At 43.4% G+C, this 24996-nt stretch overlaps 1 protein-coding gene across 6 annotated transcripts; it reads right to left on the bottom strand.

The window, feature by feature from the left end:
- Positions 1-150: 150 nt before the first annotated feature.
- Positions 151-24996, bottom strand: LMAN2L (lectin, mannose binding 2 like). 6 transcript variants are annotated; one of them, XM_008544378.2, is made up of 9 exons: positions 24751-24972; positions 23435-23553; positions 20498-20615; positions 19607-19689; positions 6561-6593; positions 5344-5505; positions 5137-5251; positions 1985-2104; positions 151-1636 (listed from the first exon to the last, which is right to left on the bottom strand). In XM_008544378.2, exons 1-9 carry the CDS (start codon positions 24935-24937, stop codon positions 1494-1496), a joined length of 1080 nt encoding a protein of 359 aa, XP_008542600.2. In that variant the 5' UTR covers positions 24938-24972; the 3' UTR covers positions 151-1493. The 6 variants fall into 6 exon arrangements, with proteins under 6 accessions (XP_008542600.2, XP_070428209.1, XP_008542601.1 ...); XM_070572108.1 differs by having other exon boundaries at positions 24819-24965; XM_008544379.2 differs by lacking the exon at positions 6561-6593 and having other exon boundaries at positions 24751-24996.

Here is a 24996-nt window from a genome sequence, read left to right as displayed (position 1 = left end):
CCAGCCAAGGTGACTGTCCTTTCCTTCTGGGCTGAGGGCTTTCCCAACGCAGGAGCAGGCAGGGCAAGGGTTGAAGGGCTTGAGGTTCAGGAAAAAGGCTTGGACCTTCCCCCAAACCCACCCATAGAAGGAAGGACACTGAGTCAGAAGTTCATGTTTGGTTTCCACCACTTTAAGAATACAGAAGTACAGGGCTGGGAAAGCTCCGAGTTCCAGGCCCTCCAAGGAGGCTCTGGCCTGTCAGCCAATTTAATCACTGGCCAGACAGGTGAGCAGCACATGGCCCCTTGTCAGATAAGGCAGTGGAATAAGTGTTGACCCACAGAGGATGACACTCAGGCTCTGTCGCTCAATGACAACGAACTCTTCCAGGCACAGAAGACAAGGGTCTATTGCTCCCAGATTTGGAACACGAGAACAGCAACTGTTTGTTATCCATTAAGAAGAAGAAGCCAAATTTCTTCTTTGGGGAGTATCCAAGCTGAGGCTATGAGAAGAAAGCTTCTTTACATTTTGAACATTCAAAGTGGAATTCCAAAAATCATGATAAACACAAAACATGCAGCTAAGCAGGCTCCAGAGAGTCCAGAAACATCTCCCCGTGGACAGATCACATGGCAAATGTTGCTTTCAAGGTCAAAATGTGGAGTTGGTCAGTCTCACAGTTAATCCCATTGCATCCATGAAGTCTTCCAAGCTTCTCTTGACTTGCACACCAACTTTCAAGCAAACTTGACCGAGGACTAAAGAGACCTAACTGGGAAGGTCATGAACACACCAATAAAACCAAGATCCATGCTGAAGAACCAAGGCTAGAGCAGCGACCCAAAGCAGAAACCCTCTCCCTATGGCCACCTAATGAGGGTTAGTGAAACCTAAGTTTGTTCTGCAGCCCCAGGCCCCAACAGAGAGGCATCCGAATGTCTTTTCCAGCTCAGGTTGCATTTAGAGAGGACAATGAATGGAAGGAGAGGAAGGCAAGGTAGGGAAAAAGTTTCCATCCAGATTTCCAAGGAAAGCTCCTCATGTGAACAGAGGCTTAGACAAAAAGCAAAAACCAGTGAAATGGACGGCCAGAAGGTAGGAGGACTTATCAGTTTTCTATTCTTCGCAGATTTAAAAATGAAGTACAAGGGTCCTCTGAGTCCAACAACAAGGCAGCCTGGGCTATGAAATATTCTTCTGTGATTCTGACATCATAACAGCATATATTCTCTCCATCCCTCTTAGCTCCCAAGTGGAAGGACTGCAGGGAAAGGCACATCACAGCAGCATTGCCCTGGGGTGGGTGGGCTTCCTGAACCAGAGTTAGATGTCCCCATGCTTGACCATGGGAAGCAGTGTCCCTGCATTCAAAGCTCCAGTGACAGAACAGAGTCCCTGACCAGCTGTTGGAGACTGGAGAAGACCCGCTGGGCTATGTGTTCAGGCCAGCACCTGCTCCTCCCACACCTCATGGGGGACTGCCACAGAGGAGGTGGTAGTAGGAGGGATCAGTAGAAACGCTTTCGGCTCTGTTCCTGCCATTTGTTGTAGAGTATGATACCAATGACAATGGCAAATACGGAAAACACCAGAGAGAAAAAGACGATGAGGAAGAGGGCGAGGCCACTTAGGGGCGGCAGTGGGGCTGTCACTGAGGAAGCAAGAGAGAAGCAAGTCAAAATCAAGGAGCCCACCCACTTGGGAAGGCCCAACCAACAAGCTCTCAAATCCCCAATTTCTGACACCCCTTTCTGGGAGCCAGAGCTTAGACTCTCCCTTTCCAGGAGTCTCAATTTAAAAACTAAGCTGCGCTCCTACTGCTCATCTGTAACATGGAGACAAGTGAAAAAGCAGGTGTAAGTGCTCCACACTCTTTAGAGGAAGAACACGGAAAGGAGACAGCCCTACAAGCTGTGGGTGCAAGTTACCTCAGACCTCCCATAGCACTACGACCTCCTCTCTGACCATGGGACCATTTCCCAAGATCCCCCGTGCTCACTCTCAGGCAGCTTCATGTTGTCCACTGAGGGCAAAAACACATCTCGATGCAGCCTCTCCTCTTCTGGGGTTCTCTCTACTGTCAGCTCAAACAACTTCAGGGAAATGACATCATGATTATCTAAAGAGAAAAAGAACAAGAATTACTCTAGCCACCTCAAAAACAGGTATCTTGGAGTATCATGGTTCAAGCCTCCAATCTACAGCTAACTAGCAGTGCCCTTGAAAAAAGTAACTGAAACCTTTCTGTTTTCTCATCTAAAAATAAGGATATGGAACAGGGAGTATTCTATATTAGTCCATATTTAAGTTTTTATCAACAAGCATGCATTACTCATATAATTTAAGAATTTAGAGCTAATATAAGAATTAAATCCCACATTATATGTAAAACCTTCTAACACGGTGAGAGGAGACACAGGAGCACTGCAGCTCCCCTTTAATCAGACGACACACATGAGCAAGACAGGAAAGCGTCTCAGAGCAGCTGTTTAATGGGCCTCAGGCAGGGCAGAGCTACTGGCATGGAACACACTTCTCTTCTGGACTAGGCCTAATTCTTTACAGCTCCCTGTTAACTGTGACCCTGAATCACTAATAATTACCAGAGAAAGGACGGATTTTAGTCACTGGATTTTTTTCTCTCTCTTTTTAAAGTATCATTATAAACTTATAGATTCAAACATATTCGCTCTGTGTCCATACACTGAAGTTGTACATCCTATTGGTGCTCCACTCGACCCATCTTTGTCCAGTCAGAGCAAATTCAAGTTGGCTCCTGAGTCCTTTTACAGGAACCCAGAAGTTTTTGATACGTTCCTTGCTTTTCTGGGAAGTTCCAGTCTTATACATTTCCTGCCTCAGACCTGGCATCAGCCATTTCCCCAAGAAGCTCTCATTCTTTTTAGTGGGAATTGGTATGAAGAGACCACAAATCTGAGTGCTGGGGTGCTCACTGCTACTAGGTTGGTTCCTGGGGACTGGATTTCTTGCCATTTCTCTTACTAGGATGGCATCTACAGCTACTTGGACTGCTAGAAACTTTAGCAGACCCCCAGATAGGAAAAAACTGGATTCACCTTCAATTAGAAAAATGTTTTCGCTGTCAGGACTGAGTTCAAACCAAAGGACAGGATAAAAAGCCAGGGCAATGTTCCCCACAATATAGGGGCACCAAAGACTGGAAAGCTGGGGTGTCCTAACTTTCTCAGCACTTTTCAACAATCCATTGCATAACAAGTAAGAAAATGTCAACAAGAAAGACGTGAAGAAAAAGACAAAAATTTGTACTTAGGGATATTCTATGGGCAGAGAACACAGACTTACTAACCTAGGCGTTATCACTAAAAACCTAGAGCAAAGGACTCCTTAGGATAAATGAAAAATTATTCTCTTCAGCCATTTTTAACAGTTGGGAAGAATTTCCCATTGAAAAGTACATCAGGGGGCCGGCCCGGTGGCTTCAGCCGTTCAGTGCTCACGTTCCGCTTCTGTGGCCCAGGGTTCTCCGGTTCGGATCCCGGGTGCAGACATGGCACCGCTTGACAAGCCATGCTGTGGTAGCCATCCCACATATAAAGTAGAAGAAGATGGGCATGGATGTTAGCTCAGGGCCAGCCTTCCTCAGCAAAAAGAGGAGGATTGGCAGCAGTTACTCAGGGCTAATCTTCCTCAAAAAAAAAAAAAGTACATCAGGAGGTTAACTGAGCAAGTACTAGAAACCTGTGAGCTCAAAGAAAAACGTGTAGACAAGAACACCTTTTTCAACTTGAGTCATATAACGAGATTACATAGCAAAGATCTCAAGCCTGTGCCTCTTCTCCCTGTGCCAAGGTGAGATCTGTCCCCCAGCTTTGATCTGCCCGCACTGTATTTAGAACCCAGCTGCCAACACTAATCTGTTGAAATAACAGAAAACAGATCAGTGGTTGTCTGGAGCCAGGGTAGGGGAGGAATACTGCAAAGGGGCAAAAGGGAACTTTTTGCAGCAATGGAAACATTCTATATCTTGACTATAATGGTGGTTATATAGGTGTAAATATCTGTCAAAACTCTTCAAACTGTCTACTTCTGTTGTACGGAAAGCATACTTCAATAAAGTTAATGTTTTAAAAAACTAGTTGCCAGGATTTTAAAAATGAGATTTCATTTAAAAAAAATCCAGATTTCCAGCTTCTCTTGAAAAACTGGAGAACAGGGTCTCATTAAGTCCACATTTTCTCCTGGCGACAATGGCTGGAACTGAGCAGCTGCTGCCCATTTCGGATGGGTATTTGCCTTTCCTTTTTGCCACAAGAAAGTTCTATTTCATACTAGCTTTATTCAAAATAAATTAATCAAAAGAACAAAAAGTTCAGTTCCTTACCTCTTCTCAAAAGATGCTATGATTGGGGCTAACGCCAAGGGGGAGAATAAACATATGAAAAGAAGCTACAAATTGGGAACGAGTAGGAAGAAAATCCAGAGGAAATATTAAAGTCAAAGAACTAGGTCCTGTTATGCCACATAAGTCAACGAAGGCAAAAGTTTCAGAATCATTGGTCAAATGAGCTGAAGAGAGGACAAAGAGCGAGGACCGGAACAGAGGACTATACACGGCAAGGAAATGGAAGTCAATTTTATGAGAATAGTGCTAAAAGCACAGCAGAGAAACAGGTCCGAATGCAGCACGGACTAGAGGTGGATGGCTGGGAAACAGAAGTGTCCATACACATGACACATTCAAAAGTGTGAGAACAAAGGAGAGTCCGAGGGGTCAGTTAGAAGAGGGATGGCACAGCCAAGGAAAAGCTTTGTTAAGAGAAGAAGAACTGACCACATCAGAAGGTGGAAGGAGGGGAACCTGACTGTAAAAAGGGGCACCAGAAATAGGAAAGTATGGAACTCAAAACACAGGCTGGAAGGGCTGGCTTGATGAAGAGGCCAACACTGCTCTCTGTTAGCACCCACCATGTCCTAGAGACAACTATCCCAGGATAGCCTAGGCCTGGGGGTTGGAAGGGATCTGGATACAAGAATGCAGGAAGATAAGTACTCCCAAGGCACTTGCTTCTCAGAGCTCTGCTTATCTGGTTCTCCCCTCTGAAGCCTCACCAAGGCCTGGCTATGGAGATGTGACCTCAGTCAGGTAAATAACTGTGCATACAGCAGTACCTGAGAGATCCCCAGTGATGGAGGAGGTGCCAAAGTAGTAGCCCCGGGGCAGACGAACCCCAGGCACCTCAATGCAATCCCTCCACTCATGCTTGCCATCGATGTCCATCATTATCTAGAATAAAGAGAAGAGATAAATCAGGGCTAGGCCACGAAAGCAGGAGAGAGACAGCCCATACCGCCAACTGGTCCAGAACAGGGACTCACCGTCAAATGCCTCTTGACATAGCGAATCACAAGGAAGGTGTCATAATGGAGATTGCGGACAATGGCTGTACAGCCCCCCAGCTCTGTGGGCCGTCCATCCCGCTCATGATCATAGCTGAGGGAGCCATTGTTCACCATGGCTGAGATGTAGGGGAACACCCGCTGCGGAAGCAGGGAAGGAAAAGCAGAGGATGGTAAGGAAGTACTCTTGGGAATGCCTGTACAAACAGCAACAGGAATTTTGTACACACAAGCTGAGCCCCTTACAGCAGACCAGACGACCACTCTGCCTCATCATTAGCAGCCCATGAGAACCCACACTCAGATGGTCACTCAAGGGATATGGCCCAGGAAGCGACTCAACTCTGCACTTGTCTTCAGGAATCCTCCTTGCTATGGATCTGGGACGGGCTTGAAATGGGCCCTCTGGAGTCTGACTCGAATACTCCCAGAGATCACCATTTGGCACCTATATATTGCCCAAGACTGATGGTTTTCTTTTATGTATATACACTTATCTCCCAAACTGCCACGTAAACTTCTTAAAGAAAAAATCATTTATTATGCTTCTTTGCATGTCTCCACCTTAGCTCCATCCCTTCCCCCTCAGGGTAAGTGTTTTGCACACAGCAGGTATTGTGAAAATACTTGTTTGATGAGGGAAATCTTCCCATTCAGGATAGCTCCTTTCAAATTCTAAAATCCTATAACCATATGATACTAAATGGATTAGGACTCAGAAAGAGCACTGCCAGAACCAGGCTGCTGGATGGTGTTCTCCAGCACCACACCTGTTCTTAGTCAAAAGACCTTCCAGCCCACATATAACTTCTCCCAATAATATTCCAGGCAAGGTTCTCCCACTGAAAGTTTCTCCATATCCCATCCATTTCCCCACCTACTTCAGGGGCCCTCTCTCTCCAATAGAGTTGTAGGAGCAAATTCTCCTTAGAAACAATGAGCTAACCGTTCCAGACAAGCCCAGTGCTAAGGCAGTGCAGAGAGGCAGAGTGATGACAGGAGAGGAAACATGAGACATGCCACTTCTTTGGTGAGTTCCTCATTGTCCTGAACAGTCAACATGCAAGGTGGAGATGCAGTCGAAATCAGAGACTGGTGACTCTTGAGACAACAGCCATGTGGATATAAACAGTAGCAAATGTTGGATGGACACACAGGGAATAAGGGATGACCATGGTGGGTCAAGAATTAAGTACCTGGACTCCTGGAGAATACCGCCTCTTCTGGGCCTGAGAGGGTCCAGCAGGTTATTATAAAAACGAGAGAAGGCACAGGAGACCGGGTCAGAAAGAAACAGCCATGGAAGAGCTATGACCCAGCTGTGATGGATGAGCAAAGCAATCTAAATCCCCAAACAGAATTTTAGGGTCCATGGAGGGCATTCAGCAAGTCCTTACACCCCTCAAAATTACAGGCAAAACTATATGCACAGGTATATGTACATTTTCTAAGGAGAAGGTCTGTTACCACCATCAGATTCTCAAAGGGGTCCATGAGGAAGACCTCTCTAAGGTCATGAGGCTTTCAGAAGCTTTAGAAAACACTGTCCAAGCAGGCCACAAGTTTATCTGTACCCAGACTACAGTATTTCTGAAGCAAGGGGAAAGACAGGAGTGACAAATAGGCCTAAGTTCTAAATTCAAGATGTTCTTTACTGCTCAGGATTTCAGGATACAGCTCTTACCCAGAAGACAAAAATCCCACCACTTGAGAGACTATGAAGTTAACTCTAATCCAAAGGGATCAGTTACCCTCTAATTGCGCCTTATGGACAAATATTTCTAAATAGCTGTTGTCATTCTAACCTACAACATGTGGGCAAGGAAAAAGCTCTGTGAGAGCATTGCAGCACAACGGATTTCAAAAAATCATAAGGCTCAAGGGTATTTAACTTTGCTCCAGAAAACTGCTACAGTTCTAATCTCCTAGTAACAAGAGACACCTCCACAAGCGTAGCTCAGGCCTGCACTACAGAAGGGTGGGCCAGGGTGTAGAGTCCAAAGCACTCCTTCCTCTAATACTTAGTGAGCACCTATTAGGAGCCAGGCACTGTTCCAGACGCTGGGAGTTCAATGGGAAACAAGATGGACAGGGATCTGCTCTCATGGAGCTGACGTTAGAGGGAAGAGACAATCAATCAATAAAATTATTTCAGATAGTGACAAATACTATGAATAGGTAATACAATAAAGACTGGTGAGGGATCATCTCCCTGAGGAGACAACATCTGTGCTGAGACCCAAGCAGTTAGAGGGATCCACCAAAAGATGTGGGGGTATAAGAAGAATGAAGTTGGCATATTCAAGGACTAGAAGACAGGAGAATCTGAAACACAGGTAGTGAGGACAAGGCTGGTGTGAGCTGAAGCAGGAGCCAGGGCACACTGGGCCTCAGAAGCCACAGTCAGGAGTTTAGGGCGAGCCTCAGAGCAGCTGCTTAGCTACTCTTCTCTTATGCCACTGGTGGAATATGTACAAGACTACAGAAAGGAACGAAATGAATCAGTGCATCGTTAAACTGCCATAAAACTACTCTTCTATAACTATCATTTAGAATAAGCGAATTATGAGTATATTATCAAGCAGTTTACAGAAATGGGCTTCTGACAAGAAAGCTCCTAACTTCAGTGAACAATTAGGGGAAAAAAAGGATTAAAAAAGGCCCTGGGGAGCTCTGATGATCCCAAAGCTTGCCTCATTTATCAATTCTAGCACCTGTGATCAGAAGTTTAAGTTGCAGCTTTCAAGAAAGTACCCATGGGGCTGGCCCCGTGGCCGAGTGGTTACGTTCTCGCGCTCCGCTGTAGGCGGTCCAGTATTTCGTTGGTTCGAATCCCGGGTGCAGACATGGCACTGCTCATCAAGCCACACTGAGGCAGTGTCCCACGTGCCATATCTAGAAGGACCCACAACGAAGAATATACAACTATGTACCGGGGGGCTTTGGGGAGAAAAAGGAAAAAAATAAAATCTTAAAATACTGTTCAGTTTAAAAAAAAAAAAAGAAAGTACCCAGGACAACAACCCTTAACCTAAGTGGGTCTGACTCTTCCCAAGGCCGGTGAAGCATCCAGTCAGCGGGGAACAGCCAGAGGTGAGCTGGGCCTCAGGATCACTTGGAGGAGCTTTGCAACTGCACGTATATGAGGGTCTCGCAGTCAGAGTCTCAGTCAGTAGGTTTAGAGTGGGGCACAGGATCATGTACTTTTTTAAGATTTTACTTTTCCTTTTTCTCCCCAAATCCCCCTGGTTTAATGTAGTTGTATATTTTTAGTTGTGAGTCCCTCTAGTTGTGGCAGGGTGATGTACTTTTTAAAAAGCACCCAGACAGCTGTAATGTGCCACTAAAGTTAAGAAATACTGCACTAGACACAGAGCCTTACAGCTTTAGAGCTGGAATCTGTCTACTTCAGCAACTCATGACTAGGCCTTCCACTTTTTACCTCACATTAGCAATAAATCTTTAAAAACCTTTCTTCCCTGGGGCTGGCCCCGTGGCCGAGTGGTTAAGTTCGCGCACTCCGCTGCAGGCGGCCCAGTGTTTCGTCGGTTCGAATCCTGGGCGCGGACATGGCACTGCTCGTCAGACCACGCTGAGGCAGCGTCCCACATGCCACAACTAGAGGAACCCACAATGAAGAATACACAGCTATGTACCGGGGGGCTTTGGGGAGAAAAAGGAAAAAATAAAATCTTAAAAAAAAAAAAAAAAAAAACCTTTCTTCCCTCTATTTTGTATGTGGGATGCCTCAACAGCACGGTTGATGAGTGGAGTAGGTCCACACCCAGGATCTGCAACCGCGAACCTGGGCTGCCGATGCGGAGTGCGTGGAACTTTAACCACTCGGCCACAGGGCCAGCTCCATTTTTGGTTTTTTTGACCCACTAAATATACTAAAATACAATAATGACAGAACAACCACCTATAATAAATATCATTTTTTAAAAGCACATTTTAACACCAAAAAAAGAGAACTATGTACTTTCATAATAAGTCATTTAGCATTGATGAAGTCACTTCAATGTTCCTATTCTTAGACCAGTGACACCATTACCAACCAATATGAGTTCACAAACCAGCATCTGGAAGCTACTCCCTTAGAGCAGTTTTTGCCAACCTAAACCACACTGCAGTGGAGTTCGCTGGCCAAGTTTGCCCTCTGGAACCTAGGTATGAAGAAAAGGAGGGTGGGAGAGGCGAACAAAGCCACAACTACTGCCAAGATGTCTGCAGAATGTCCCTTGGGAATGTCATGTAGTGGTGTGAATAAGAATAGCTGGCACGTTCTGAGAGCTTACCCTGTGCCAGGCAGTGTACTCAGTAACATACACGTATGCGTTCATTTAATTCTCACAACCCTAAGAGGTAGTGTTAGTATCCCCATTTCACAGGCAAAACTTGTTGAAGATAACACAGGTATTAAGTAGTGAAACCAGGATTTGAAACCAGATAGTCTGGCCCCAGAGCCCTGGCTCAATCACTATCCTATGCTGCTCTCAGTATCTATCAATACGGAAAAATGTTTAGTATATACTGTTAGATACAAAACACAAAAAATCTAGGTCTCTAATATACCCTGAAACACAAAGAAATACTAGAGAATGGTTCCAGATTAAAGGAAAAGAGAGACGTGACAGCGGAATACAACATAAGATCTGGGATTTTCTTTGGCTATGAAGGACACGTTGAGACAAGTGGTGAAATCTGAATAAGGTCAGTAGATTAGAGAGGTGCTGCTGTCAACGCTAAGCTCCTGACTGTGATCCCTGTGCTGTGTCTAAGGGAACTCATTTCTAGGAAAAACAAGTGAAGTACTGAGGACTGAGGGAGCATGATGAAGGCAATTTACTCCTAAGTAGTTCAGAAATAAATCTACACACATGCATGAGCACACACAGAGACACACAGAAACAGAGGTGAAAGAAAAAGACAAAGCAAATGTAGTAAAACATTAACATTTTAGGGAATCTGGGTGAAGACCATTCCAGAATTCTGTGTTGTATTCTTCTAACTTACCTGTGAGTCTGAAACTATATCAAAATAAAAAATTTTTAAAAGATTAATCTGAATCTAGTATTTACCATACTCTCAATTTTTTTATGTCTAAAAGATTTCAAAATTAAAAAAGTTAAGGGGCCGGCCCCGTGGCCGAGTGGTTAAATTCGTGTGCTCAGCTTCGGAGGCCCAGGGTTTCACTGGTTTGGATCCTGGGTGCGGACACGGCACCGCTCGTCAGGCCACGTTGAGGTGGCATCCCACATGCCACAACTAGAAGGACCTCCAACTAAAATATACAATATGTATGGAGGGATTTGGGGAGAAAAAGCAGAAAAAAAAAAGATTGGCAACAGTTGTTATCTCAGATGCCAATCTTTTTTTAAAAAAGGGTAAAAACAGTAGGTTCAATATGATGCAAACTTTTTGTTCTTAAGATGTCTGTACAGTGTTGTTTTTGTTTTGGCCTTTTCTGATTTTTCTGTAATGAGCTTTTATATAAAGATAGGAATTAATAAAACAAATGCCTCTTCTACAGCATCTCCCTTCACACCTCCATTTGATCCTCCTCTTGGATCACTAGTGGAACACACTCACTGCCACTGCCACTGCCACTGCCAGATGCTTCTCAAACTTTCCAAACTTTGTTTTGTTTTGTTTTTTGCTGAGGAAGATTTGCCCTGAGCTAACATCTGTTGCCAATCTTCCTCTTTTTGCTTGAGGCAGATTCACCCTGAGCTAACATCTGTGCCAGTCCTCCTCTATTTTGTATGTGGGTCACTGCCACAGCATGGCCACTGACGAGTGGTGTAGGTCTGCACCCAGGAATCGAATCCAGGCCACCGCAGTGGAGCATGCTGAACTTAACCACCAGACCATGGGACCAGCCCCAGACTTTCCAAATTTTCTAAGTCACTGGTCCTACAGTAATCTTCATCCAACTCACCCTTATGCAGGAATCTGTATAAAGAGGTGACTGGTTAACTCAGCAACACTCATCCTATTCAGAGTGTAACAAGATCAGTGAGATTCTTACCACATTACTGGGCAGGATGAGAAGGCCCCTCAAACCGCTAACCTATACTAGTGACCCTGTCTCCCAGTCCCAAAGCTCCCTGACTGGAGGATACAGAAAAGTGCTGCCTCCAGGCCAGCTGACTGCCTGAAAGACCTTCACATACTTGAACGTTAGCATGATCTCTCAAACTCAAGGAATGATTTTTTTTTTAATTGAGTTCATAATAGTTTACATCATTGTGAAATTTCAGTTGTACATGATTTCTTGTCACCACATCAATGCTCCCCTTTACCCCCTTCCCCTGGTAACCACTGAACTGTTTTCTTTGTCCATGTGTTTGTTTAAATCACTCATGGAATGATGTTAATCCCATTTATTTCAGTTGTGACCCTACTATAACAAACCCAAATGATATAATTTGAGGAATTCAGTAAAGAGTACTCTAAAATCAGGAAAGTTTAAACTTGAGGTACACCCTCAAAACTGAAGTTCATAACTCATCTACCCAAAGTACAAGTATCAACATTCAGAAAATAGCCTAATATGCATGCTTTAATTTCACTGCTACCCATCATTTTGATAGTATGTGAATACTGCTTGTTAATGAGACGAGCCATCAATTCTACAGAATAGGAGATCTTGTCTACAGTTCTACTTTGGGGAATGTAGGAACTTTCGAAAATTATATATAAAATCCCACATGCACCTGTATCTTTCTGTAGGCCCACACTTTGACCACATTCTCAAAAGGGTCAAAACCCAATGTCCTCTGGAGCACTGGCTCTTGCTTTCTTTCTACTTCCTCTCTCCCTCTTTCACTGTTTCAGAAAAAGAAAGATCATCTTCTCCTGGTCTTTATTTAATTCTAGCAGAAAGCCATACATCTCTACTTCCCTCGAAAAGTAGTTCTCACCAATGAAGCTCAGCTTCAATGCTTAATCACATCTGAGAGCCTGCCAATACTCCCTAGATCTAGCTTCCAAAGGAGTCTCTCTTGGAAAACACTGCCTCACCTAAGACTGGAAAAAAACCTAAGTCACATCCAAGGTGGATGATAACAAGAGAATTGAAGAAGTTACGGCGTTCTTTTAATAATGTAAAGATTCTCTCTGCCAACAATAAAGAGACCAAGAGGATCAGTGTCTTTATCAACATAACGACTTGAGGAAATGTGTTTTTAAGTTGGATGGCACAGTATTGTTAATTTTCTCCAGTTTCAAAGGAGGAAAAATAGTCATCACATTAAAAAATAGATAGGAAGGGCTTCAAACTAGACTCCCAAGCTGGCCTGACCTGGGAAGAGCAGTGAGCTGTTCTCCCCACTCTCCAACCAGCTGTGTCCGCCGCCACAGAGTGAGGCCCAAAGGTCTTACTGGGAAGAAGGAGGGCAAAGGCTGCAAAGGGCTGCAATTCTGTGCTCTCATTCCAGGATGGCCTCTTGTCATCAGACTCTGATTTCCACTGAAAGAAGAACATTCCTGGTCCAAAGTTGCTACTGAGTTCCCTGCAACTTTTCACCAACATCTGGCTTCTCATGAGAACTGATGACCATCAGCTGATGGCTTCACAGTGCCAAGAAAAGATGATCAGGTCACGTTTTAATCAATATTTTTTTAAAAAGCAACACTAAGATACAATTCACATACCACACAATTCACCTATTTAAAGTCTATAATTCAATGTCTTTTAGTATATTCAGAGTTCAGATTATAATGAATGTGGAACATTTTCATCACCCAAAGAGAAATCTTGTGCTCACTAGCAGTCACTCTCCCCACCCCCATTCCCATTCGCCCAGCCCTAGGCAACTACTCACCTACTTTGTCTCTATAGATTTGCCTATTCTGGATATTTCACATACATAGGATCATACAATATGTGGTCTTTTGTGACTGGCTTCTTTCACTTAGCATGTTATCAAGGGTCATCCAGAGTGGAGCACATATAAATGCTTCATTTCTTTTTAATGCTGAATGATATTCCATTGTACGGATATATCTTAATTTTGTTTATCCCTTCATCAGTTGATGGACATTTGAGTTGTATCCTTTTAGCTTTATTATGAATAATGCTGCTATGAACATTCATGTAAAAGTTTTTATGTAGACATGTTTTTATTTCTCTTGGGTATATACATGGGCGTGGAACCGCTGGATCATATAAACTCTATGTTTAACTGTTTGAAGAACTGCCAAACTGTTTTCCAAAACAACTGCACCATTTTACATTCCCACATTGAGAGTATGAGAGTTTCAATTACTCCACATCCTTACCAACAGTTATCATCTTTTTTATTTTGGCGATGCAAGTGGGTATGAAGCGGCATCTCATTATGTTTTGATTTGTATGTCCCTAATGGCTAATGATGTTGAGCATCTTTTCATCTGTTTACTTGCCTTTCATACATATTCTTTGGGGAAATATCTACTGAGATCTTTTGGCCACTTTTTTTTTTTTTAAAGATTTTATTTTTTTCCTTTTTCTCCCCAAAGCCCCCCGGTACATAGTTGTATATTCTTCGTTGTGGGTCCTTCTAGTTGTAGCATGTGGGATGCTGCCTCAGCATGGTTTGATGAGCAGTGCCATGTCAGCGCCCAGGATTCGAACCAACGAAACACTGGGCCGCCTGCAGCGGAGCGCTCGAACTTAACCACTCAGCCATGGGGCCAGCCCCGGCCACTTTTTAATAGGGTTGTCTTTTTCATTATTGAGTTGTATCTAGAATATATAAAGAACTATTACAAGGGTCCTATCAGGTATATGATTTATGTTTATTTTCTCCCATTCTGTGGGCTGTCTTTTCACTTTCTTAATGGTGTCCTTCAAAACACAAAAGTTTTTAATTTTGATGAAGTCCAATTTACCTATTTTTTCCTTTTGTGGCTTCTGTTTTTGTCATATCTAAGAAACTATTGCCTAATCCAAGGTCATGAAGAATTAACACTATGTTTTCTTCTAAGAGTTTCATAGTTTTAGCTTTCACATTTAGTTCATTGATCCATTTAGCAAACATTTGCGTATGGTGTGAGGCAGGGGACAACTTCATCATTCTGCCCGTGGATACATAGTTGTCTCAGAATCATTTGTTGAAAAGACAATTCTCTCCTCATTGAATTGTCTTGCTACCCTTATCAAAAATCAGTTGATTATGAGAATTTATTTCGGGATTTTCAATTCTATTCCATTAATCTATGTCTATCCTTATGCCAGTATCACACTGCCTTTATTACTGTAGCTTTCTACTAAGCTTTGAAATCAGGAAGTGAGTCCCCTGACTTTGCTCTTCTTTTTTTTTTTGAGGAAGATTAGCCCTGGACTAACATCTGCTGCCAATCCTCCTCTCTTTGCTGAGGAAGACTGGCCCTGAGCTAACATCTGTGCCCATCTTCCTCTACTTTATATGTGGGACGCCTACCACAGCATGGCTTGCCAAGCAGTGCCATGTCCGCACTCAGGATCCAAACTGGCGAACCCCGGGCCACCAAACCAGAACATGTGCACTTAACCACTGTGCCACCAGTCCAGCCCCTTTGCCCTTCTTTATCAAGATTAATCTGGCTATTCTGGTTCTCTTGAATTTCCATATTGATTTTAGGATCAGTTTGTCAATTTCTGAGAAGCTAGCTATGCTTTTGATAGATAGGAATTGCATCAAATTTGTAGATTAATGTCGGGAGTATCACCATGTTAATACTAAGTTTTCTGATCCATCACATGGGATGTCTTTCCATTTATTTAGGTCTTCTTTAATTTCTTTCAACAATATTTTATAGTTTTCAGAATATTTTTTTTGTTAAATTTATTTCCAAATATTTTATTCTTTTTGATGATAGTGTAAATGAAACTGTTTTCTTAACTTTCATTTTCTGATTGTTCAATGCAAGCATAAATATAATTGATTTTTGAATGCTGATCTCACATCCTGCAACCTTGCTGAATTCATTTCTTAGTTCTAACAGTTTTTTTGTGGATTATTTAGGATTTTCTATATCCAAGATGATGTCATCTGCAAATAGAAATAATTTTACTTCTTCCTTTCCAAACTGAATGTCTTTTTTTTTCTCTTGCCTCACTGCCCTGACTTTTGGAATCTCCAGTACAATGTTGAATAGAAGTGGTAAGAGCGGATATCTTTGTCTTATTCCTGATCTCGGGGGAAAGTATTCAGTATCTCACAATTAAGTAGGACGTTTGCTGGGGGGTTTTCATAGATGCCCTTTATCAGGTTGAAGAAGTTCCCTTCTATTTCTAATTTGTTGAGTGTTTTTATCATAAAGAGCTATTAATTTTGTCAAATGCCTTTTCTACATCTATTGATATGATCATATGATTTTGTCCTTTATTCTATTAATATGGTTTATCCCATAAATTTTCAGATTATTAAACCAAATGTGAATTCCTAGGATAAATATACTTGGCCATGGTGTATAATTCTTTTTATATGTTGCTGGATTTGGTTTGCTAGTATTTTACGATGATGTTTATTTACATCTATATTCATAAGAGATACTGGTCTGTAGTTTTCTTGTCTTGCAATATCTTTATCTGGTTTTGGTATCAGGATAATACTGGCCTCAAAGAATGAGTTGGTCAATGTCTCCTCTTATTTTTTGTAAGGGTTTGAGAAGAACTGGTATTAATTCTACCCTATATGTTTGGTATAATTTACCAGTAAAGTCTTCTGGGCCTGGGCTTTTCTTTGTGACTCATTTTTTATTACTAATTCAATCTTTTTACTTATTACAGATCTATCCAGATTTTCTATTTCTTCAACTATCATTTTAACAACTATTTATAATACAGCAACCTCACTGTGGCACAGATAGTATCCTGTACTCCCAAATATTAAAGCTCTTGACTTACTCACCTAAACTACAATTGCTATACTGCTGATGAGGAAACTGAGGTCATGTAACTTTCAACAATCTGTCCTGATTTCAGAGAGTCAAGCCTAAACTCAGCTTACACATTGAACTCCCTCACTCCCTTCTCAGATGCATTACTGGTTGGTAGTGTTTTCCCAGTATTTCTTCATGAACAAATGCGGTAGGAAGTAAGTTGAGCAATAGGGTTGAGCACTCTGGTGACAAGGAAACAAGAAACCAGAGAAACATTTATACCACTACCTTGAGGGACTGGATGAATTGTTCCACACCCACTCCTGCCTGCTCCTTGTCCAGCACATCTTCTATACGTGACATTTTCAAGTTGTCAAAGGTACCATATTTGTCACCCTCTCCTTATGTGCTCAAAATAAATAAAGGAAAATAATGAGACTGAAGACTCTGGAGTCAGACCCCACCACCTGTGTGTTTTTTAATCTTTCTGCACTTCAGTTTCTTACCCATCAAGTAGGGATAATAATATCTATCCCAAAGGGTTGTTATGATAAGTAAATAACACATGCAAAAGTGCTTAGAACAATGCCTGGCCCCTTTATGTGTGATATCAAAATAAACCATGGCACTAACAAAACACATTTGATTTTACGCTCTAAGACAGTTCCGGGTTGTCAGGATGTAGAAGGAAATACACTTTCTACAACTCTCTGCATTGAGTGGAAGTTCTAAGAAATGAAATTGCATAGATCACATGAAAATAATAAAACGTCTACATTCTCAGGGACATCAACCTGGCAGAAGAAACAATGGATGAGAGGTGGTAGAGCATCATAATTAAAAGCACAGCCTCTGGGGGCTGGCCCCGTGGCCGAGTGGTTAAGTTCGCGCACTCCGCTGCAGGCGGCCCAGTGTTTCGTTAGTTCGAATCCTGGGCGCGGACATGGCACTGCTCATCAGACCACGCTGAGGCAGCGTCCCACATGCCACAACTAGAAGAACCCACAACGAAGAATACACAACTATGCACTGGGGGGCTTTGGGGAGAAAAAGGAAAAAAATAAAATCTTTAAAAAAAAAAAAAAAGCACAGCCTCTGGAATCAGGCAGACCTGTGTTCAAAATCTCACTCCACCTTACATTGGCTGTTACCTTGAAGGAGACACTTAGCTTCTCCAAGCCTCTGATTACTCACTGGTAAAACAGCAAAAATAATACTGACTATAAGATTTCATGAGGATTAGGACAATATTTGTAAAGTACCAGCCACATAATAGCCACCTCATAAAGAGAAATTGATTTACTACCTTTTTAAAATGTAGTTCTAATAAATAAACAGCAAGCAAGGACCTGATGTTGGTCCAGGGGTTCTCAATCCTGGTTATGCATGTGATTCATCTGGAGAGCTGCAAAAAAGTAAGCTTGCCTAGACTGCACCTAAGACAAACAGAATCAGAGTTCCCGGGCTGGGGGCCTGGACACCAGCATTTTTAAAAGCTTTCCAGGTAATGCCAATACGCAATTGGGGGTGAGAACTATAACAGCTAGCCAGAAAGGAAGTCCTGATTTTTACCATCTGAAACTAACTTTTTTGATTAACATCTACTCTCCTTACAAAATAAGCCCATCAGCTCTGCCCCCTCATATCAGAATTACTACTATCAGATAGTGAAATGGAAGCTAAGAAGAGTCTGAACAATTTATTTCTGGGGGAAGCAGAGAGCTAGGTTTGAAACTCTAGGCCAGCCCTGAAGCCCACACCTCTTATTCAGACGCATTCTAATCACCACTATTTCCTCAGCATAACTGCAAATCCAGTCATGACATTTCTCCTCATCAAAATGCTTTAATGCACTTACCTCCTTAGCATAAAGTCTAGACTCCGTAAAAGGAAGAACCCGGCCCCATAATGTGCATGGTGAGGATGAGTCACATATACTCAAATTGTCTGGTGCTGGTCTCAATAGCCAAACCACCTACTACCCAGACACTGCTCAATCTCAGTGGCCAGTTAACTGGCCCAAGAGGGAACAGCATTAATACTAAAGAAGCAAGGTGAATGATGGCTCCTGGAATTGTGCAACATAGCAAAACTGCTGGCCCTGTTTTTCTTTCTAGCCTCATCTCTCTCTGATCCCCCCTTTTTCCCTCACACTCATTATCCCTTCTCTCATGTTATCTCCTTAACACAAGCGTTTCCTTCTGCATGGAACACTGGTTCCTAATTCTGCAGACTTCAAGGTAAATGTCACCTCCTGAAAAAAGTCTTCACCAAGGACCACCAGCATCACCACTGTCCACTCCAGGTTCGATGCTCCTGTTATGTCCTCCCACAGCGCCCCACAGTTCCCCCATCGGCATTCTCACTTTGCTACTGAGTGCAAAGACCAGGTTGGTCTTGCTCACTAATTCTTTGGCACCTACAAAGTGCTTAATGTATGGTGGAGTGAAGAGGAGGCCAGAAGAAACATGGAGATGCAACTTTGTAACTGACTCACACCAAAAGGCTATTCTCCTAACTCAGGTCTCACTTTCCACTTCCTCTAAAATAAACTCTGTGGGAAATGTTAAACACTATTGAATCTGGGTGTTGCACATATGATGATCTGTTCTTCCAATTTTTTTATAAGTTTGAAATTTTTCATAATAAACTTTTGGGGAAAAAATTAAGTGAATTCTGCCTCCATTTCTAATTCTGCCTTTCTTGCTAAATATTATTTAGCTACAGGATACCCAGCAACAACCTGTCATAATCATTTTCCCACCATCTGATAGCAAGGCCATTGGGCAGAGAGAGTACAAACCTGTTGCCAGTACAGGAAAGTACTAAAGAACCCTAGGGTCAGCTAACAAAAAGCAAGAAGCCTCTGCCAACAGCCAGATCCTGGGTTCCAACAAAATGCTGGGATTTCACCAATTTCCTTTTATAGCCTTTCCTATAGGAGAGAATTGCTGTTCATGGCTGAGAAGAGGAAGAAAAGGATGCTGGAAAATGTGAGCAAGCTGCAGAAGAGAGTACAGCGGTGACATATTAAGTCAGGGGAGCTGAGTTACATAAATTCAGCTTGTTCTGGTGCTGGCATAGTAGCCACATCACCAACCAGCCAAGCATGCTCAATTCCATCCGCTATCTAATGTGCATAAGAGAGCATACTGTGAACCTAAAGAGAAAGCCCCCATTTACAACAGCCATTCCCAAAAGACTGTGCACCATTAACAGTTCTCTCTAGAAAAAACCTTGACAAGGACATTAACTTTTGAAGTTCAATCAATGAAGAAAATAGAACGGAACCCCTCACTTTCTTCCCCTCTGTTCCCTCCTGAATGACATTCCTGAGGCAAAGGACTGTGATGTCAGTGCAGCTGACCTAAGCTCTGACACTTGCCATTACCTCTTGCTGCTTCTCCTCATTGGGATAGGTGTCTACAAATACTCCCAGCCCCACAAATTTGTCCATGTTTCCAAACACAGGCCCTAGAGAGAGAGAACAGATGACGAACAATGAAATAAAGCCAAGAGTTGATAAAGGAATAATATATCACTATGATGGAGGAAAAAGTGAGAGTCAAATGACTCCCAGGCCTCTCTTTAAGATGAGAAAACATACGTAAAAGCACGCAGCAAAGTGCATGGCCTGTAACAAGCACCCAGTAAATATCCGTAGTTGTTTGTTATTGAAGGCAGGGGAAAGAGAGAAGGCCACTGCAACTGTGTTTAGCTCTACAGCTGCTCCCTGATCCAAACTGGTTGCCAAGGCGCCCCGAAAGAATTCTGCTTCACAAACACTTGGTGATGACTATGCCCCCGAGAGAGAACTGAATTCCCAAGTTCCACTTCTTGTTACAAAAGAGACCAGGTCAAATCAGGCTGAGTTTGCCATCTACTTGGAGCAATGGCTCCCGCACAACAAGGAAAACTAGATAACTCTTCTCCTGAGTCAGGAGTGCTGAGATCGTCCCCTGTGCATGCCCAGAAGAAAGCGGCCAACCCAATCATCAGTGTTTGGGAGAGACAGCGCTTTCACCCAGCCAACAGGCCAAGTGGTTTCAAAGGGAATCTGGAAGGAACTAATAAGCAAGAAATTGCCCCAGGATGAGTCAAGTTCAGCTGCTTATTAGGACTTAGACCCCATTCCAGAGACTAGACAGGCCAGTCTTCATCCACAGACATCAAGGTAGAGGTAAAACTGCTGGCATTGTGGGGACACACCGTTCTCAAAGAGTGCAGATGAAAAAGCTGGCCTGTCACACCCCCGCAGAAGAGCAATACAGGGTCCCAATACCTGGCTGCATCCGATCTTTTGTGTACCAGATTGCCAAGCCATCCCCATGCAGATTCTTCTTCCCTTGTCCATGGATCTTGAAGTGCACCTGCAACTCCCAGTCTCTCAGGAAACACGGCTAAAGTGAAAAAGACGCTGAAGTCAATGAGGAGCAAGAAATGCGAAACCCCTCAAGCCCTCGTCAAGAGCCTACGGACTTGGACAACATAAATGCAGGTAACACTAGGTTAAGGGCTAAAAATGAAATCTAAGACTTGCTAAATGTTTGTGTCGTAAAATTAAAGAGATGGGCCATTCAGCTGTATCTGAGATTTAATATGAAAAGTGAATAAACCTCCCAATTATCTTCAATCTCTCCCAATAGAAACAGGATAGTACTCCAAAGTTGGAAAAGACAAGAATGCCAAATTAGACTACTGTGATCCTACACCCACCCAGCAAAGTATCTCAGACCATAGAGTGCAGGTGGCTGAACTAACATTCATTTGCAACTTAAGATCACCCTTCTGACAGAAAGACTCTAAAAAGCTTGAATTTAAAGGTCAATGCCTCGTTCATTACACAAGAATAAGAAAAGTAAGTCATTACTCTCAGGTTTCCAGAAGCAATTAGCAGATGCTATAAACAACTCTCATTAGCTAGACTTGGCCCTATGCCAAGCTGAGGCGCAAATCAGAGTTCTGCAAGAAGGTTAAGTTACAGTCCCCCAAAACCTCATGCCCATGGCCAAGAAACTAAATGCTCTAAAGGAGAACACCACCATCCCCACCGCAGGGACAGCCTCCAGGGGGAAAGCATTAAGGAGGTGAGAGACTCCTGTTTTTCTTCTTTTGAATTGTGTATCAAAACCTTGGAAAATGGAGAAGGTAAGTGCATGGTTAAGTGCTCTAAATAGTTGAACGCTTTCAAGGAGAAACCAGAGTGGGTATCTAGTTTAGAGAGGCTCCTGGTTAAAGCTCACCAGGAAGGAGGGAAGAAGGGAAGGAAGAGCAGAAAGACCAGCGGGGTGCAGCCAAAGGCTCTCCAAATAGGTTATCCCAGCTCTCGAGCAACGTACTGCTAGGTCACTTTCAGTTTTCATTTTTAATTTCTGAGAAGTCTTCAAAAGTGATAGTATTAGAAGTACACAGTCAAAAATGAAAAGGGTGCTGATACTTCCGAATTCACCAAAGAACCCTGAAATCTTCAATAGCTTACCTGCTCTGATGAGCCCAGTCCCTGTATTGTCATTCTGGGTTCTGACCTTTCCGCTGTTTCATTTAGATTTCTGGGCTCCATAGCCAGTGAAATTCAGTGGCTCCATAGCCAGCGGGTATATTATGCCCCTGAGAGGAGGGCAAGGCCAGAGAAGTTCACAATGACCCAAGAGGTGTCTGCCCCTTATCCTTGGCCTCCAATAGCACAGTGCTATACAGTTTCACTCAGGGCTAACTACAGTGTTTCTGAAACTTTGCTGCACATTAGATTCACCTGGAGGCTTTGAAAAATCCCAATTGCCAAGCCATACCCATTCCAATTAAATCAAAATCTCCGGGGGAACCACACATCAACTCCAATGGACAGCCAAATGAGAACCACGGCTCAAACAAATGCTTCCTATTCAAGCAACTCAGAAACACCTCCAAAGCTCATTCTGCTAGTCAGACAACAAAAAATACAGGTATCAGAGAATCTGAAAAAGGGCAGGATAACTAGATCCTAGACTAAAATTGCTGCTAAAAGAGTTAAGACAGCAGCAAAGTATCGAGCTTTGGATATAAGCATTTAGTAACCCAGAGAGTTCCGTCAATGAATCTTATAACAGACGTAATAACATAACAGTGCACGTTTCTGTAACATTTTAACTTTCCAAAGCTTTTTCACACCTATTGTTTTATTTTACTCTCACAATAACCGTGGTGGGCAAGTAGAGCAGATATTATGAAGCTCATCTGACAGATGGAGAAACTGACAACTGTCAGAGGTTAAGTAACTGCCCAGGGCTAACAGTGGGTCTGTGATACAGCCAGATCTAGAACCTAAGTCTTGCAACTGCCAGCTGTTCACCTCTTCCACCAGAGCACAGTGCCCTGCACTCCGCCCAAGAACCAGCTCGGAACTACAATCTGGGTTAAGGGGCCAGCCTGTGCAAATAGTTCATGTAGAAACTTCTCTTATCCCTCTGCTCCTTTAGAATTCTCTGCCACATAAAATGAACAGTGAAAAGAAATAGTTCTCTTTTCTGAGGTACACTTATCTACAATTAATAATAAAAACCATGTAAAAGTAAGTTCTTAACTTATGAGAACCCAAGACAAAGTATTAAAGGATGCCAAGGTCATTCCCATAAGTAAAGCGGTCGTAAAAGATTTAGAAAGAGCCCTGGAAACTGAAATGAAAGCATCATCTTACACTTGTACAAAATCACAGTGCAGCCACACCAGGAATACGGCATTCACTTCTTGCCGCCATACCTCAAGGAAGACAATGTAGCTAGAAAAGGTCCAGAGAAGGACAAATAAAATGACCAAGGGCTCAAAGTGGCTTTCACATGAAAATAAAATTTAAAATTAGACTCTTCAAAGGGAAATAACAAGGGGGGATACTGGGATGAAGTTTGGGATACATTTAAAAGAGCAGTTTTCTACTTTACAAAGCAAAGTAATTAAACATGAGTTATTAACCTCCAAGAAGTAATACCATCAGGTCAATCAGGAATTAAAGACATTTCAGGAAACAGAATCAAAATGAATTATTTGCTATAATTAGGGCAATAAAGGGCATTTCCTTATATATCTGATTTCATTATGAAGGTTATCATCACCTCTGAAATGAAAATCCTTGATATCCACAGAAGACAGAATACTGGAGACAGACAGTAAAATTAAGTCAATATGCCACTGGTGAACTTTTTAGGACTTTCTGAGTCACCAACACAGGAGAGAGAAAGACTCTTACCACCCGGTTCCACAGGGCACCCTGTTTACTCTGCATATCTGGGGTAAGGCGGATATACTGGGTCATCACCATGGCATTGCCCATCAGATTCCACAGGGAGGAAGTGCTTGTGCCCACACCTATGGAAAGAAGGAGATCAGTTCATACTCTTCAACACCAACCTGTTCAGAAGGCCACCGTGGACCCTTTGAAAGCTAGAATCATCATCTTTTTCTCCTTTTCATGTCACTCAATCTCCCACTTTCTGTCACTCATAAATCTCAAATCCTTGCCATCTTTACAGCTTCCTTTCACAAAGCCCTTCTCAGGTGAAGACCCCAAAGCACATCAGAGCTTCTACCTTATCCATGCCACAGTAACCATAGCTCAGATCCATTCTTCCCGTTTTATGAGCAAATTTCAGCACCATGAAAGAAAAAAAATCCCCCAGTTATACCAAAAAGAGCTTGACCCTCAGGCCTCTAGGACTTAATGATAGTCTTTCTTTAAACAATCCAAGTGTGAAGTTACTTCATCACCTATCTCAGACTATAAATCCCTTGAGAGTGAGAGCACAGTATCAGCAGAGAGCAGCACAGAGGAGGCACTCAATACAGCTGCTAAGTGAACAAGTGATCACCCTTGGCAACAGTGTTTACGCTCTTGCAGTCTGAGTTTTTGTTTGCTGTCCCCCTATCCACACTCCCTTGGGGAAACAGACTTGTGTTAGTTAAGCCATCTGCACTGACTTGGTCCTCTTTGTAGCTAACTATATAAATTTTCTAGTCCATACGCTGTGCCTAGGGGCCTATGGACCCTAAACAGAGCAAAGCTAACCAGCCTCCTTCATCAGTAGAGCTCCTCGACTGGAGAACAGGTGTTTTAATCGGCAACAGAATGTTATCCTCTTTTTCAGTCTAAGTTCTACCCTGTTCTGCCTCCTGCTTTATTTCTAGCACATCCACAGCTCCATCGCGAGACCGGCTCGTCGTTAGTGGCCCTCAATCACTCCTCACCATTCGCCGTTCTCTCCCCTTCCCACATTCCTCCCGTCCAACTCCGAGCTCCCCTTCGTCCAGGCCTAGCGCTAGTGACATCCGACGGCCCTCCTTCGACCTGCTGGAAACTTCTAGCGCTAAGTGCGGGGCGGAGAGGGGAAGCTGACCCCTGCTTTTCGGACCCGTGGCTCCCAAACGCGGTGGGAGTCCCCGTGGGGCCCCACCCACCGCCGGCAGTTTCCTCAGGGCCACGCAGCCCTGCGCCGCCCCCGCCTCTACCGAAGAGCTCGGGTCCAGAAGCCCTCCCCGTGCGCGCCCACCTCGCCCCGGGCGCCTCACCCTGGTAGGGCTTCGACAGCGAGTGCTCCCGTTTCAAGTACTCGAACGTTTGACCCGCCCCGACTTGCCGTGGCCCCTGCCCAGACCCCAACAAAAGGAGGAGGAGCAACATTCTGGACCCATCTCGAGCTGACAAACGCCGCCGCCACCGCTGCCACCACCCAGAGGACCCTAGACTCGCCGCCATCTTTCCCACCGCCGTCCCTTCACTAAAAACCCGCCTTGTCGTCCAAGCCATTGGCCCAT

Source organism: Equus przewalskii, chromosome 14 (assembly GCF_037783145.1).
Source record: "Equus przewalskii isolate Varuska chromosome 14, EquPr2, whole genome shotgun sequence".
In the NCBI taxonomy this organism is placed as follows: Eukaryota; Metazoa; Chordata; class Mammalia; order Perissodactyla; family Equidae; genus Equus; species Equus przewalskii.
This window is presented reverse-complemented; position numbering and strand designations above follow the sequence as displayed.